Below are 11,336 nucleotides of genomic sequence, written 5' to 3' on the forward strand. Positions count from 1 at the left end.
TGCAGTTCAGGCTGGCCTTGAGCTCACTTTGTAGCCCAGGCTGGTCTCAAACTTGCAACAATCCTCCTGCCTCAGCCTCCCGAGTGCTGGGATTACAGGCGTGTACCACCATGCGTGGCTCTTTTGTTTGTTTTTTTTGGTTTAATTTTTTTTTTGTCTTTTGGGCACATCTGATGAAGGTCTGTTCAGAGTGGTCAGGAGGCTGAGAGAAGGAGCTCTGCACCCTAATATCCTCTTCAGAGTCACAGCCCCAAGGAACCTAGTAGGCCACTCCTGCTAAAGGGTCCACCACTCCCCAGTCATGCCATCAGCTAGGGACCAAGGCTTCAGCTCTTTTGTTTGTTTGTTTTTCATTTTTCTTCCGGTACCAGGAATTGAACTCATGACTTTGCGCTTGCCAGGCAGGCGCTTTGCCGCTGAGCTAAATCCCCAGCCCGGCTTCAGCTCTTGGAGCGCATTCTTCCTGGCCCAAATGGTAGCACCTGGACTCATGATCCTCCTCCCTCAGCCTCCTGAGTAGCCGGGATCCACACCACCACACCTGGCCTGATGGGTTGATTTTTAAAGCCTCTTTTTCTTTCCTTTTTATAACTTTAGGTTTTTTCTGAGATTTTTTTTTTTTTTTTGCCTTTTTGAGACAGGGTTTCACTATGCAGTTCAGGCTGGCTTTAAACTCATTTTGTAGTCCAGGCTGGTCTCAAACTCAGTGATCCTCCTGCCTCAGCCTCCCAAGTGCTAGGACTACAGGTGTACGCCACCACGCCCAGCCAACGGACATTATTATTAATGAAGGTCAGTAGTTTACATTCAGGCTCATTCCTTGTACTGCACACGTCACGGATTTCACCCGTGCACACATACACTGCGCGCACCATCCCTGTATCATACAGAACAACTTCCCTGCCTTGAAATCCCCTGGGCTCCATCTGTTCAGCCCGCCTCTCTCTCCCGGACAACCACTCCTCGCCCTTCCCACAGTGCCCCACCCTTTCTGCACCTTTCAAAGTCAAAACGGTATAAAAACGACACCACTGAGAACTTTTTCTCCAATCTCACCCCAGTGCAACTGCTCCCCAGGCGGAAACCTGGAAAATCCTCTGTACTATTTCTGCGACATTTTTGTGAGTCTAAAATGATTTCAAATTAAAAAGCTTAAAATATTTTTTTGAATTATGAAACAAGAGGAGTGGGAAATGAAGAGTCCATGCCTTCCGGCACTGTCGCAAGTGTACAAATACATGTGGAAGTACAGACAGCGGCAGAGAAAGCGCGGTATTCTAAGAAGCCAGTGACCAAGTTGGGGGCAGTCTGCTCTGAAAGGGACGGACGGAGCCCTTTCCCTACCCGAGCTGGGGAGGAACACGGGGACTCACGCCTGACCCGGCCCCCTGACTGGCAGTGGGACCAGGGCAAGCTGCCTCTCCCGCCTCGGCCTGGATATGAAGATGTCCTTTGCTCCTTGGGGCTGACACAGTGGTGAGCTACAAAGGCCCACACCCCTGGGACAGGACGACCTGCGAAGTCTACAACAGGCCCGGACCAAGCCTCTTCAGAAAGATGGCGAACGTGCGCCTGCTGGTCTCTGTGACTCTGCAGTCGGCGGGAGCCGCTGGAGGCCTGTCCTGGCGATCGTTTTCAGAGCTCTGCAGTGGCGGTCGTAGGTGTGCAGGCGGCCCGCTCCAGCGCCACCTGTGAAGGCCGGATGTGCTCACATGGCCGTGCAGCTCCTGGGCGCCCTCGGTGCGGCATTCACTTTCTTCCTGATGCTCTCTGCAAAACACAAGGACCCTTCGCCTCAGCTCGGCCTCCCAGGGCTGGCTTTGCTTTTCAGCTGCCTGCCAGACTGTGCTAAAAGATGGTAGATGACTGTATTTTAAAACATCCTGGAAAAAGAGAAAAGCTACCCCTAATTCCTCCACCCTTGCTTGCAGAAACCACACTGGCCTTTCCTTCGTCCGCTCATCATGTGGTGGGTGGTTCTGCCTGTCACCGGGTAACTGACCTTCGCAGCGCTTGGTGACTGTCCAGTGCCCCCTCCTGAGTGTCCCGTAACTCCGGTATCAGTGACATGACAGTGTTTGGGGCTTTTTCTGTCTTGAGCCGATGTTGTTTTTCATGATGGATGAGTCCCAGAACCTTTAGTCCTGCTTGCCTGATGGTCCACGGGGCTCTCTGAGTCCCAGATCAGGCTTTTGGGCTGACACACTTAACATGCTCGCGACAGGGCCGTAATTCACGTCTGGCTGCCAGGCGGCTCTGAACCACCGGCGGCACATGCGTGACTGTCCCACTGGGGAGGATGCAACAGCCCCATCAGATGGCACGAGCCTCCTGAGGGGACAGGCACGCATGCACCACCAGTGGATCAAACGGGCGGGAGCGTATAAACAGGTGGCGATGGCCTCTGGGGCCCTATTTACCACATCTGATGGGTTCAAGCCATACTGAGGCACTCTGGGCCCCTGTCAATGTTTGTGAAGAAGTCTGAAGGCTGTTCCAAGTGGAAATAAGTCAAGCCACAGAGCACCAGTGGCTTTGGGGCTGTCCACCACCTCACCACACTGATGGGGACAAGGGGGCTGAGAGGCACTGTGGCACGCCCAAGGCGCTGTGGAGTTTTAGGAGGTGACAGCGCCCAGGGCCGGGAATCTGGACGGTTTGGAGCCGGCCTCACAGCGTTCTGGTCTGAGCGTCCCAAGGGAGCCCAGCAGAGGGCGCTCTCACCAGCCAGGTCCCTCCTGCCGATGGCCTCCAGGCCCTCGAACAGCGCTTTGCCGGGGTTCTCGCCGGCCAGGGTCACGCCGTGCAGCCAGATGAGCAGCATCCGGTGGCCATGCTCCTGGTAGCTCCTGGTGCCTGCAGAGAAAGGCTGGCCCTTACCACTCCCGAGCGCACCAGCTGGGAAAGAGCCCCGTGGCCTCACTTGCAGGGAGGGCACCCCTCAGATGGAGGGGTTCAGGCTTTTGTCTTGCTAAGTCACTCAGTTGCCCAGGCGGGCCTTGAACTTGCAATCCTCCTGCCTCAGCCTCCCAGAGCACGGGGATTACTGGCTTGCACCACAACTGATCCAAGTGTGATCCAAGTGTGTGCCCTGGGCTCTAGAACCTCTCAGCCCTGGGCCTTCTCTTGAGCATCCATCACACACTCCATCAGTGTCACTCTGAAAAGAGAACTGGCCTCACCCTCCCGGGACCCGGATGCACCCGGATGCAGTTACGCAGTCCATCTGACGGCTCACGTCCTGTGCCGTGCGTGCTGACCGCCCTACTTGACCAGCAAGAGATCAGCTTAGTGTGAGACAGACTGGCCAGGTTCCTTCCCCTGCACAGCGGTTCTTGACCTTGCCGCTCACTGCAAATACCAGGCAGGCAGCAGAAGATACAGTCACTGGCACCACCGCACCCGCCTCTGAGGCATGGGGTCGGGGCACAGCACAGGCACTGAGCGGGATACAGCTTCCCGGGTGACTGCAATACACAGCCACATGAGGGAAGCAACTCCCAGAATACTTGGTGCCTAGTCCTGGGGGTTAGTGGGTTTTTAAACCCTGTGGCTAGGTCAGCTCACCCTCCCGGGATGCAGTGCATACTTGGCTACATCAGTCCATTCCTGTCTCCTGAGGCTGTGTCCCTCCTTGGTGGCACTTTCCTTTGGCTCTGTGGCCTCAACACCATTTATCAAATATTCTTTGCCCTGACTCCCAGAGTTGACAAATCTCCTTTATCATACCTGCAAATTCTTCTCTGTAATAGAGTTTACTTTTGGAAACTCTGCTCGATCCCACTGATACACTGGCGTATTTGTGTCAGGGTTCTCTGTTAATTGTCTTAACTCTCTAAAAGACTGAGACTTTAAAAGATTGAGACTCTAAAAGATTGAGGCTGGATTATATCCTTTTATTTTTTTCCCTGAAATACTCATTTATGTTTCCTCTGTTTATTCTTTCAGACAAACTAGAATCTTTAGGTCCAAATTCAGAAATTTATTTGGAGCTGATTAGCACTAGATCAAAATTTTAATCTCATTGGGGAAAAGTGACATCTACATGACACCTTTTCTGGCCAGACATACAGAACGTCATTCCATTTCCCCAATTCTTTTACAGTTCAATTAGTTTTCATGTTTTATCTATATTTGTTATTATTTGTCTCCTGAAATTTTTCCAGGTGAAACACTCACTATTGGCACCTTTTGGAAAGTTCTATATATATTTTTGCCCATTTACTAATGATACATAGAAATACCATGCTGTCTTTGTATGTTTCAGCAATTTCTTTGAATTCTTACTGATTCTAAGGTTTTTTTAGGATTCCGCTCTACTTCCTGTATATGTAATTAAAACATCTGAAAGTGATAATTCTCTCTCTTCCTGTCCAATATTTTTATAATTTATGCCTATTTCATTTTCGTGCCTTAGTGTGAGGGCCAGAATTCCTAATAGATGTGAAATAGGAGCAGGCCCTATTGTGTTCATCGGAACAGAACGGCTTAGGTTTAGTCTTTCATGCGGGACAGCAGGGACACTCCGGCTGGTTCTGATAGTGTCAGTGTCACAGGTCCCTGGGAAGGGCAGGGGAGGCAACACACTGCCGTGCTCAGGCCTGGAGAGGAGGAAGCAGGCGATGAGCTGGAGACAACGGGTGTGGGGCTAGGCAGGGGTGCCACACGCTCTTTCCCCGGTAGCAAGAAGGCCAGGCACACCTCAGGGACCCCACCGCTCCTCTGCCGCTGGCTGCTCTGGGCAGGGTATGGCAAGATGATACCTGTCCACTGCTGCCCGATGGCGGAGACGTGGGCCTCAGTGAACTCCCAGCTGAAGGCCAGCTTCTTCCACTCGTGCGGCCGCAGGTGCCTGGAGGCCAGGCGCCACAGCACGGAGCGCAGCTGCTGCGTTTCCGGCCGATGGTCCTGCCTGAAGGTCAAGCTCTTCCCGCCAGGCGGTCGCTGGGGCCCCTGCAGGAGAGGTGGTCCTGGGGGGCAGATCCCAAAAGTGCAGAAGCCATCTGGGGGGCTCTCTGCCAGGCTCTCCTGCGTGAGACTGGACAGAGGTGACATAGGGCCGCAGCTCGTTACCCACAGCCACCCCCGCCGGGCAGCCTGGGACGTGCAGTCAGCACGGGCCACAGCTCAACGTCCTCCTCTCTGGGGTCCAGCTCAGTGCCTTGATTTAACCTCTGGAATCCAAATTACCCGTGTGTTCTGCCATTCCGAGTCCTGTTTCTCACCTCCCTGTCCTTCAACCCCACTGCCACAGTCAAAAGACCACTCCTCTGCCACCTCCTCCAGGAGGTCCCAGCTCCTCTCATTTCTCAGTGTTTTCATTTGATTCTGTCTGTAGAGCTGAGGATGGAACCCAGGGCTCTGCACGTGCTGGGCAAGTGCTATGCCACCAAGCTATACCCTAGCCCCTCTGCACGTTTTTTTGTTTTGAGACAGAATCCTGCTATGCAGTTCAAGTTGGCCCTGAACTCATTACGTAGTCTAGGCTGGCTGCAAACTTGTGGCAATCCTCCTGCCTCAGCCTCCCAAGTGCTGGGATTACAAGCATGCGCCACCGCACCTGGCTTCCCTGTCTACATTTTTATAGTGTGGTTGTCAATAGAATGACTGCAAAGCTGAAGCCAAACCAGACAGGCCAACCATCAGGCCAATGAATCCCAACAAGGGTGGGCTACAGAGTCCTTTCTAGGCAACGCAGGCAATAACACGAGAGGTTACAAAAGTTAAGTAACAGCAGTAAATTAAGCCGACAAGATCCTAAGCCCTTTGAAAAAGAACAGCAGCAGAATTCTGGCTGTTAAAAAGGCCAGAGGTGAAAAATATCACCCTGGTGCCCACAGCTCCAAATCTGACATCTTGATCAGTGGGTTCTGGACAGTCACTGGGAGCTTGGGTCTCACCTGGGTGTCCACAGTAGTCCCTTCAGAGCAATGTTCTCAACCCTGTGTGTATGGATGCCATCTGGGGGCTTCAGGAACCACTGAGGCCTGGCCCCTGCCCAAAAAGGACTGACAGAACTGGTCTGGGGTGGGGAGGGGTGATCTGTGACTCCAACATGCAGCCCCTGCCTCGTGGTGAGAACCTGGGAAGCCCGAAGCGGCTTAGAATTAAGCAGAGATGGGTTGCTTAGTCCAACCTGCAGTATTTCCATTAGGGGATTCCATGTAGAGGTCATTGGGTGTAGAACAGGGGATGGTAAAGTTTAAGAGCCTAGCCCATCAGTGAAAAAGAGTATCTTGTGATTCCCAGTGGAACAGAGATCAATCCATTTTGATTGATCAAAATGGTGACATCACCAATCAATGAAAACTAAAGTAAAGAAACTGACTGCATGTGAGAACTAGTATATGAGGACTTTTATGATATTTGAGATTATTTATAGGGTTAATTTAACAGATTTAGCAGAACAATTTAAGAATTCAGCAACCACTCAAAGTACTTACCTCTATTATATAAAGTTATTTGTTCAGTATAAAATGTCTAAGGTAGTTTAACTAGATTAAACAAGGGACGAAACAGTCATCAAAAGGCTTCTCTGAATACAACTGTTAAATTTTACTAGCTGTGGGCTGGGAGTATATGCAGCTCAGTGGTAGAATACTTCCCTGGCATGTTCAAGGCCCCGGGTTCGATCACTGCATCAAACACACCAAAAAATACCTGTTATATAAATGGCATAATAAAATTTAGAATTATTTTTCATCTTTTTGAGACAGGGTCTTGCTATGCAGTTCAGGCTGGCCTTGAGCTCATTTTGTAGCCCAGGCTGGTCTTGAATGTGCAATGATCCTCCTGCCTCAGCCTTCTGAGTGCTGGGATTACAGGCATGTACCACCATGCCTGGTTTACAAACTAAATTTTAAAGTTTAAGAAAAGTAGGTTTTTAAATTTTCAAGATAAAATAAATTTTCAACTTAACAAATTTAATAACAGCCAGGTGTGGTAGCACAGGCCTGTAACCATAGCAACAGGAAGTTGAGAGTTTGTGGCCAGCCTGGGCTACATAGTGACCTAGTAAGTTCAAGGCCAGTGTAAATTACAGTATATAGCAAGACTATCTCAAAACAACAAAACAAATTTAATATTAATTTTGAAAACTAAAGTAAATGCAAACATTTTCTATGTGTAAAAACACCCTGCGGGATGCCAGAAAACTCACTTTCATTCGGTGATTGAACAGTTTTTGCACAGCTTTAAGATCTGCCCCTGTTCTCCCCCCCCCCCAGGTAGACATCACCAATCAATCCCAGCACACTTTGTCTCTGCCTCTCATCTAGTCCATATCCACTGCAGACATCACCAATCAATCCCAGCACACTTTCTTCCTGGGCTCAGAAAGGTGCCTGATTACAATAGCCCAAGAGCAAATCCAACGGCCTAGAGATGGCAATAAGATGGCCCCAACTTGCCATCTCCTTCTTCACCTGTGCATATCTACACCCACACACGTGCATTCACCCCCAGAAGCTACAGCAGTGTGCAGCAACATGTCCACATGGGCAGGTCCTCAGCCTCTCTTGTTCCAGTGTATATGGATGCCTGCCCACCTCCAGACCCCTGGAGACCCCGTGGAGACTGAGAGGCCGCAGAACTGGTCAGGGCTGGGACTCCAAGCCAGCTCCACCCTGAGCCGAGACCGTTCCCTCCCCAACATGAAGACCACAGAGCTTGGGGCTTCCGTACCTTCCCCCGTCTGTAGAGGCGGTCAGCCTTTATGATCATGTCCACCAGGGTGATGTGGTTGCTGCGGGCGGCCACTGCCAGGGCGGTGTTCCCTTGCTGCAAGCAAGAGGCAGAGGGGAAGCCAGGGTTTCTACTGCAGGGGTACAAAGTACAGACCTCTGGCACTGACTTTGAACCCTCCTGCCCGAGAAACCATTCCCAGTGTCTACGGTGAAGAGCAAAATGGTTTTCTAGGCAAGACAGAAAAAGGACGTGGAAAAGTGACAGGTAGCATAAAGCCATAATAACAATTCCAGCAGCCACCTCTCGCATTTCTTTAGGACTCAAGAAGCGTTAGGCTCACTAGGTACGAACCCCGGCCCTCGCTAACTCTTCACCCTCTCCCGTGAGATGATACAGGAAACAGCCCCCTATCCCAAGTTTCAGATGAAAAAAGCAGCACCCCAAGAAAGGGCTGTACGTTCATCCTGTCACACCCGCCTGCCTCCCCACAGGCACCGGGCCCTCTGCCCCAGGCATCCCAGCTGGCCGCCAGGGACCTGCAGTGACCTGGCCAGCTGCCCTGGGGCCCAGTCAAGCAGGAAGCCCCTCGCAGGACCACCCTGCCCTGGCTCCCAACTCTGCCCTGCACCCCAGGGCAGCCTCACAGTGGTGTGTGCTTGTGTCCTGTCCTCATAGCCTGGGACCTCACCCCACGCCTTCAGCTCTTCTGAGACCCCCAACCACCTGAGGAAGCAGCCACCGGGAGGCTCAGTGAGCTGGGGTGCAAGGGGCGCTGGCTGACAAGGCGGTCCTCCTGTTACCCCCCAGGGCCCCCCAGGGTGACACAGGAAGGAGGAAGCAACCACAGCACAGGCCTCACCAGGACAAGGACCCCGGAACAAAGAGAAGAGAGTGGAAGGGTAGAGGGCTTCCTGGGGGAGGCTGAAGTACACAGGCTGGGTGGTCTCGGACACGCTGAGAGGAAGAAAGCTCCATCGCTGGGTCTCCAGCAAGGAGGGGCCCCGAAAGCTTGGCGGGTGCCGGCTGGGTGCACAGGTACCTTATCTCGCAGGGTGAGGTCAACCCCTGCGACCAGGAGCATCTCTGCCACATCCTGCCGGGCGTGCTCCGCGGCCAGATGGAGGGGCGTCTGCAGCCTCTGGGGGAGAAGCCAAGGCCAGGTGAGCAGAAAAGCACATGGGGGTGGCTGGCAGATCAAAGCCGGGCAGGACAGGTGGGATGCCCCCTTCCGCAGGTGTCTGGAGACGTTATGGTGTGGGGCAGGGGCGGCGAGGGTTTAATCATTAACAGTTCTCAAAAAGAACACTGGTAAAAACAAAATGGGAAGGAGGAGGAAGAGAAAGAGAAGGTAAAGGAAGGAGAGGAGGAGAAGGAGGAGGAGAGGAGGGGCGGGGAGGAGATGAGGCCTAGCTAGCTCACTATCCTAAGTCAACATTCAAAGGTTCGGACAACCCTTGAAATGCTAAAAAGGGGTCTCCCCAACTCTGGGCCGTGCCCTGCCAGCCTGGAAGCAGCCTGGAGGCTCTTGGGGTCTGGACGGCTTCCGCAGCCACTTACATTGTCGATGGCGTCCAGATCACTGTGGGCGTCGATGAGGAGCTGGACCAGGGCAGGGAAGTTGTGCCTCACGGCGAGGTGGAGGGGAGAGGCGCCCCGCTGTGGGGGAGACACGGGGATCAGCGGACGGGGCAGGTGCTGCTGGGGGGCAGGTGGCAGGAGTAGAGGGGTACAGTGCGGCTAGCGTTGGCCCTTCTAGAATCTCAAAACTTATTGAAACCCCGCCTCAAAGTAAAAAATAAAACTAAAAAGGATAGAGGATGTAGCTCAGCACTCCCTGGGTTCGATCCCCAGCACCACACACACACACAAAATTTTTAGTCCCACTTTAGGGACTAGAACAATAGACATTCCCTAATTTCTATAATGGGAAGAAAAGTAATTCCTACACAGCGATAGGGAGGTCAAAGCAACTTTCCGAATGTATCCTAACTGGAAAAAAATTAACAACTCAGGGGCCAGGCTGCTCACGGAAAACATGACTGCTAAGACCCGAGGTGGGCGGAGAAATCGTGCGGGTAACTCAGCCGGGAGACGGCGCAAGTCCGGCTTTGGTGCCGGTCCAGCTGGGCTGACAGCTGGCTCCCCCGGTGCCACCAGCTCCCAGTCCCAGCCCCACCCCAACCCCAAGGATCCAAAGTGCTGGGAGCCCTGCGAGGGACGCCCTTTAGTCTGCGGGCGCACTTACGTCGTCAGCCACGTTGGGGCAGGCTCCTGCGCGGAGGAGGGCCCGGCACACGTCCTCGGAGCCGCCCAGGGCCGCGTAGTGGAGGCAGCTCAGCTTTTTCTAGAGGCAGAGAGGCCCAAGGGCAAAGTCGCAGGGACCTCCGGTGATGGTGACCCCGGCCTTTTCCTCACCTCCTGTGAGACGAGGGTGTCGACCACAGCTTGCCAAGTCCCAAGCAGGTGAAGCAGCAGAGACTCTGAGACCCTGGGCGCCCTGCAGCAGCTCCTGCCCCTCCCTGGACCTGGTGCTCCCCGGAGCCTCTGGGGTGGTAGTTCCCACACCGCCAGTGCAGTCCTGCAAATCACGAGCTTTGTGACTTACAAAGCTCTATTCACACTTCTGGAGCTATGGTCGGAATGTGGCTGGCCCTGCGAAGCTCATGTTGAAATTTAACTGCCGCCGTGTGGCCTTGGTAAATGTGGCCTTGATAAATGCAACTATAGGAGGTGCTTAGCTGGCTGAGAGACCTTCCTCATGGGCTGGGTTATCACCATGACAGCAACTGTTGGAAAGCAAAGCCACCTTCAAGTTTTGCCTTCCTTCCTTCCTTCCTTCCTTTCCTTCTTTCTGTAACAGGGGGTCAAACCCAGGACCTCCACACTGAGCCACCCCCCCAGCCCTTTTTTATATTTATTTTCAGACAGGATCTCCCTGCATCACTAAATTGCCCAAGCTGGACTCCAACTTGCAGTCCTCCTGCCTCAGCCTCCCAGAGCACTGGGATTACAGGTGTGCACCATCTCTCCCAGCTTCATTTTGTCTCTTCTGCCTCTCTCACTTGCCCCTTTATTTCTCCGCAAAAGATGAGGCAGCAAGAGCCCCTGCCAGGTGCGGCCACCCTGTGAACGCTCCCACCTGTGGGAAGCAGCTCTGGAGAACGGGACTCAGTTTTGCTTGTTCCCGGTTATGAGAAATGTCCTCTAAGCTTCGGTTTTCTCATCTAGAAAATGGGGACATGTTCCCAAGGTTTAAGGGGGACCTTTGTGAATTATTAGGAGTCCAACAATAAAAAGTAACATGTGTTGCAAACAGGTACCAACAGCTTTAAAAAAAAATGTGGAGCCACTTGTGGTGGTGCAGCCTATAACCCCAGCACTCTGGAAGCTGAGGCAGGAGGATCACTGAGTTCCAGGCCAGCCTGAACTACACAGTGTGACCCTGTCTCAAAAGAAAGAAAGGCAGGGAGAAAGAAAGAGGAAGAGAGAAAGAAAGAAAGAGAGAAAGAAAGAAAGAGAAAAAGAAAAAGAAAGAGAAAGAGAAAGAAAGAAAGAGAAGAAAGAGAGAAGGAAAGAAAGAGAGAAGGAGGGGCTGGGGATTTAGCTCAGCGGCAAAAGCGCCTGCTTGGCAAGCGCAAGGTCGTGAGTTC

At 52.7% G+C, this 11,336-nt stretch overlaps 1 protein-coding gene across 2 annotated transcripts in view; it reads right to left on the reverse strand.

Annotated features, from left to right (window-relative positions):
• Positions 1-1,143: 1,143 nt before the first annotated feature.
• The window catches only part of Ankdd1a (ankyrin repeat and death domain containing 1A), a 21,616-nt gene continuing 11,423 nt past the window's right edge, over positions 1,144-11,336 (reverse strand). The window contains exons 9-15 of one of the 2 annotated variants that reach the window (XM_005393745.1): positions 9,932-10,030; positions 9,244-9,342; positions 8,726-8,824; positions 7,684-7,779; positions 4,764-4,953; positions 2,725-2,856; positions 1,144-1,770 (exon numbers count right to left, since the gene is read on the reverse strand). In XM_005393745.1, coding sequence (XP_005393802.1) covers positions 1,709-1,770; positions 2,725-2,856; positions 4,764-4,953; positions 7,684-7,779; positions 8,726-8,824; positions 9,244-9,342; positions 9,932-10,030 — 777 coding nt within the window. In that variant the 3' untranslated portion in view covers positions 1,144-1,708. Of the gene's footprint in view, positions 1,771-2,724; positions 2,857-4,763; positions 4,954-5,489; positions 6,661-7,683; positions 7,780-8,725; positions 8,825-9,243; positions 9,343-9,931; positions 10,031-11,336 lie in introns of those variants that run through there. The other variant, XM_005393746.2, reaches the window with a different exon arrangement.

The sequence above is a fragment of the Chinchilla lanigera genome, unplaced genomic scaffold (assembly GCF_000276665.1).
Source record: "Chinchilla lanigera isolate Chin_1 unplaced genomic scaffold, ChiLan1.0 scaffold00049, whole genome shotgun sequence".
NCBI classification, from domain to species: Eukaryota; Metazoa; Chordata; class Mammalia; order Rodentia; family Chinchillidae; genus Chinchilla; species Chinchilla lanigera.